Source organism: Aptenodytes forsteri, unplaced genomic scaffold (genome assembly GCF_000699145.1).
Source record: "Aptenodytes forsteri isolate BGI_AS27 unplaced genomic scaffold, ASM69914v1 Scaffold55, whole genome shotgun sequence".
Lineage (NCBI taxonomy): Eukaryota > Metazoa > Chordata > Aves > Sphenisciformes > Spheniscidae > Aptenodytes > Aptenodytes forsteri.
Genome location: NW_008796063.1, coordinates 11,565,885 through 11,569,752, shown reverse-complemented (window position 1 = coordinate 11,569,752; position 3,868 = coordinate 11,565,885). Strand labels below are relative to the sequence as shown.

Genomic DNA, 3,868 nt, shown 5'->3' with positions numbered 1-3,868 from the left:
CCGCCCCCCCCCCCCCCCCCAGCCCCTGCTTGCTGCCGCCAGCGGAGCTCGCCTGCCTGCTCCTGGGGTGCTGGCACTGGCAGCAGGGGGGTCTGCTCCAGGCTGTGCGCTGCAGATACTCCTGCAGGAACGGTCTTTCAATAAATAATTTAAATAAAATTTAAGCCAGACAGCTGAAAGACTTATTTCTCCCTAAAAAGCTATTTAGGAAGAAATGCTCTGTTTGCAGTAGGTTTATTTTAGGATCCTTTTCCGTGCTGTTACTGTGCAGGACCCACTTCAAGCAGTAGCTGCTCATTTTACTGTAGGTCACTGAGGAGTGTGGCTCTGAGGGGTCCCTGCCCACCTGAATCACGCGCAGTAGCTGCGGAGGGTCTTTGTGCACCTCAGGAACGCAGGGCTGGAGCAAAACAAGGGGCAGGGGTGTCTGAACCAGCTGCCGAGAGAGCTGGTGCTTGGCTGGAGGGCGAAGGACGGGCTATTTCATTTTAAGTAAGTGGCCCATTTAGAGCAGTGCGGGGAGGTTCAGTGTGGTGGGCACCTGGTGTCCTGCGTGTGGAATTTTCAAAGAAGAAAATTGCCAAAGGCCAAACGCTTCATCCAAATTCAAATTTGTACTTAGAAGTGCAGCTTTAAAAAGAAAAAGAAAAAAAAAAAAAGCAGCCAAATGCCTGACACAGACCACGAGGGGCGAGGAGTCCGTTGAAGAGAGCTGGCAGGAGTCCGAAACCTGTGAAATCAATGCCTACAGCATTCCCCCAGCTTCCTCCAGTTAACAGAAAGAGCTGTCCCGAGAGAACTTTGAAGGTATCAAAGCATCGTTGCAGTCTAAAACCGCTATCACACTTACATGAAGGTATGTAGAATAAGCTGCAATACATTAGATTTCTTCTCAATTAAAGTACTAGAAACAGCAGTAGTAAGAGAACCAAAGCCTTTACCGAACAGATAAACATTCAGGAGATCTCTGTACAACAGACAGGTTAGCAGGAGCTTACTCAAACAGACGGCTAAGCTCTTGTCTTCTGCAGGGAAGAGGAGAAACCTTCGTCAAGGAGGTGTGTTACACCACGTGAAAGATGGACAGACATAAGTAAGCAACTGCAAAAATGGTTGCCTCAAAAACAAGTCCCTCCTGCGTGCCCCAGGCCAGGGATCTGAACAGCTGAATTCCAGGTACGCGGGGAAAGAAAAGGGAATTCAGGACTTTTTCCTACCCAGATGTTTGGTGTGGCGAAGGCGTTCCTTCCCCTTAGTCACACCGTAATTCCTACTAACATTAAAGGAGCCTCGTAACGCTCCTGGCTGCTGCTGAACGGGTGGAGACAGACGGGACTACCCACTGCCCCGGCCCTGGAAGGAGCGACGGCGATGGTGAGACCCCAGCCCACACCAGTCCCTTCCTGAACGCCCGCCTCCCACCTGCACGGGGACGAGCGGCTGCGAGCCAGGCGGGAGCGACCGGCGAGGGAAGCCGGAGGGCTCGCAGTGCGGATGGATGCAACGGGGGCTCGGGGAGCAGCGCCTGGCACGTGGCTGCAGCACGGCCAGCGTCCGCCCCGGCCGAGAGAGCTTTTTTTTTTTTTGCTGCTGCTTCCATTCCCCATGTCTCGGCTCACCTTTCAGGCAGACACAGACACGACAGACAGACATGCACACACTGTCCACGAGGAGAGAGCGCGGCGCACGAACACTGGGCATGAGTCTCTGTACAAATGCACCGAGCGCATTAGGACCTGCAGCAGCCCGAGCCTCTCACTTCCTTCTTCACGTAGTCGTGGAGCTTGAATTTGGGCTCGTTGGGCAGCTTCACGGACCTGTGCTTCAGTTCCCTGCGGGAAGGGGAAAAACACGTTACTTGTCTGCCTACGCTGCCTGCTTCTAAGCTGCCTGGCCCAGCTCAGTTAAACTCGGCTTCGTCTAGATGGTTTGTTAAAGCTCCCCCTGATGAGACACTTCATAGCTCATGTGAGATGGCAGCACAAGAGCTGGAGGTGGGAGCCCGGGGAATGAAAAGGTGGGTGACAGTGCCAGCCTTTATCTTGAAGACTGCTGTCCCCCCCCGCGGGAGAGGTGCCCAGCACGGCTGCCGCACCAGTCACTTACTTTGCAATGGCTGTGAACGCTAATTCAACATTGAGGCCACTTTTTGCGCTGGTCTCCATAAAGGGCACGCCGTACTCCTGCGGGACAAGACACACCGGCGTCAGAAACCTCACCTGGGGTGTCCCCGGGGGCTCGGGAGCTCCCGGCTCGCACCGAGCCCTGGCAGCCCCGGCCGACATCGGCGCCTGCTGCGTGAGCTCATACCCCGCCCTGGGAGAGGGGCTCTGCCGCGTGGGCAGGAAAAGCTGAGCGAGGGTTCACAGCTCGGGCGTTTCTTACACAACTTCAGAAATCATTTTTGAGAACAAAGCAGCAAAAAACATTAGCGGAAACTTAGAGGAAGAAGAGCAGACGAGGAAGAGGAGAGCAAGACAAGTGCTCCCAGACATATTCTGGGTCAGACTGGTGTCCAGATGACCATTTCACTGGTGTACATCATCAAGCACGCGTTGTTGTACTCGCACATCCCCTGTCAGAGCACGTAACAACCGACTCCGCTGCAGCAGACGGACACCTCGCGTACCTTGGCTAATTTTTCTCCATCTTCCCTTTTCACCACTCTGTCCTGGGCTGAATCCACCTGCCGACAGTAATGGCAAAGAGCAATTTGGGATCATTTGGAAGGTCAGCAGGAGGCAACCCCCATGTCCCCTTACACCCTCCCAGGCTCCCTTGCCCACAGCTGCAGCACGGCTCTGTCGTGGGACCGTCGGGGGAGGAAGAGGAGGCTCTGGCGAAGCCGTGGGGCCGGGCTCACCTTGTTTCCCAGTAACATGAGGACCACGTCCTGCTGTGCGTATTCATGAATCTCTGTCAGCCAAGCCTGGAGGGAGACAGCCAGAGAGAGGGGTTATAGCAACAGCTCCGGGAGGAGGAGGAGGAGGATGGGGGGCTGCCCCGGTCCTGGGCACCGGGCACCCTCTGTGGGAAACGCTGCCGTCCCCGAGCAATGCCGGGGGGCGTTAACGTGGACACAGGGAGGAGGTGGCTGAGGGTTAGATGCAAAATGAAAAGCCCAGCTCAGAAACAGCGGTGCAGGGCAGGAGCCGCAGGCAGGGAGCAGCCGGTCCCGCAGATCCCCTGCGATTCAGCAGCACCCCGGGAGAGGAGCTGCCTCCTTCCCCGCGGTTTGGCAGGAGACCCCACCCGGCAGCCAGCGACTTGGCCCTGGGGACACCCTTTCCCAGGGAGCCCTGCGGACGAGCGGGTGCCCTGGGGTGCCACTGAGCCCCGGGGGACCTGCTTTGGCTGCTGACCAGGCTCCTATTTTCAAGGATAACGGCAGCCTTTCAACCCTGCTGCCTGCTCCGTCTGACCACAGGCGCTTGTAGAACTTTAACCCAAATTCCCCCTCGGTTGGGACGTTAAGATTAAACCTTTTGGAGGATAAGGCTGAGGGTTTGCTCCAGGACGTGCCCCATGCCCGTGACCTGCACGCGCTGCCCCCGTGCCGAGCACACTCATCCCAGCATGTGGCTGAACCTGCCTCCCCAAGCCATGGGGTGGCTTCCCTGCCCTCTAATCCAGCCTAATCTAATCAAACCTGCCCTAATTCCCTGTAATCCCTGACCCTGCAGCACGAGCGGCCGCTTGCTGCTTCCCGGGCAGGCAGTGCTGCTGCAGCCCGTGCCCCGACGCTGCGCTTATGGCAAGTGCCGGGTGATCCCCGCTCCACCACCGCTCCTCCACAGCAGCATCCGGAATCAACACCCGGCCAGCCAGGGAAGCGACGGATGATTCTGGTTTAGAGCCTGTCACTGAC

General features: G+C 57.0%; 1 protein-coding gene across 1 annotated transcript in view; it reads right to left on the bottom strand.

Moving 5' to 3' along the window:
- Positions 1-1,729: 1,729 nt before the first annotated feature.
- Positions 1,730-3,868, bottom strand: part of RAB26 (RAB26, member RAS oncogene family) — a 28,884-nt gene continuing 26,745 nt past the window's right edge. Inside the window, 4 exon segments of the mRNA XM_009286490.1 lie at positions 1,730-1,832; positions 2,107-2,183; positions 2,630-2,686; positions 2,864-2,929. Of these exon segments, the coding sequence (XP_009284765.1) occupies positions 1,730-1,832; positions 2,107-2,183; positions 2,630-2,686; positions 2,864-2,929 (303 nt within the window).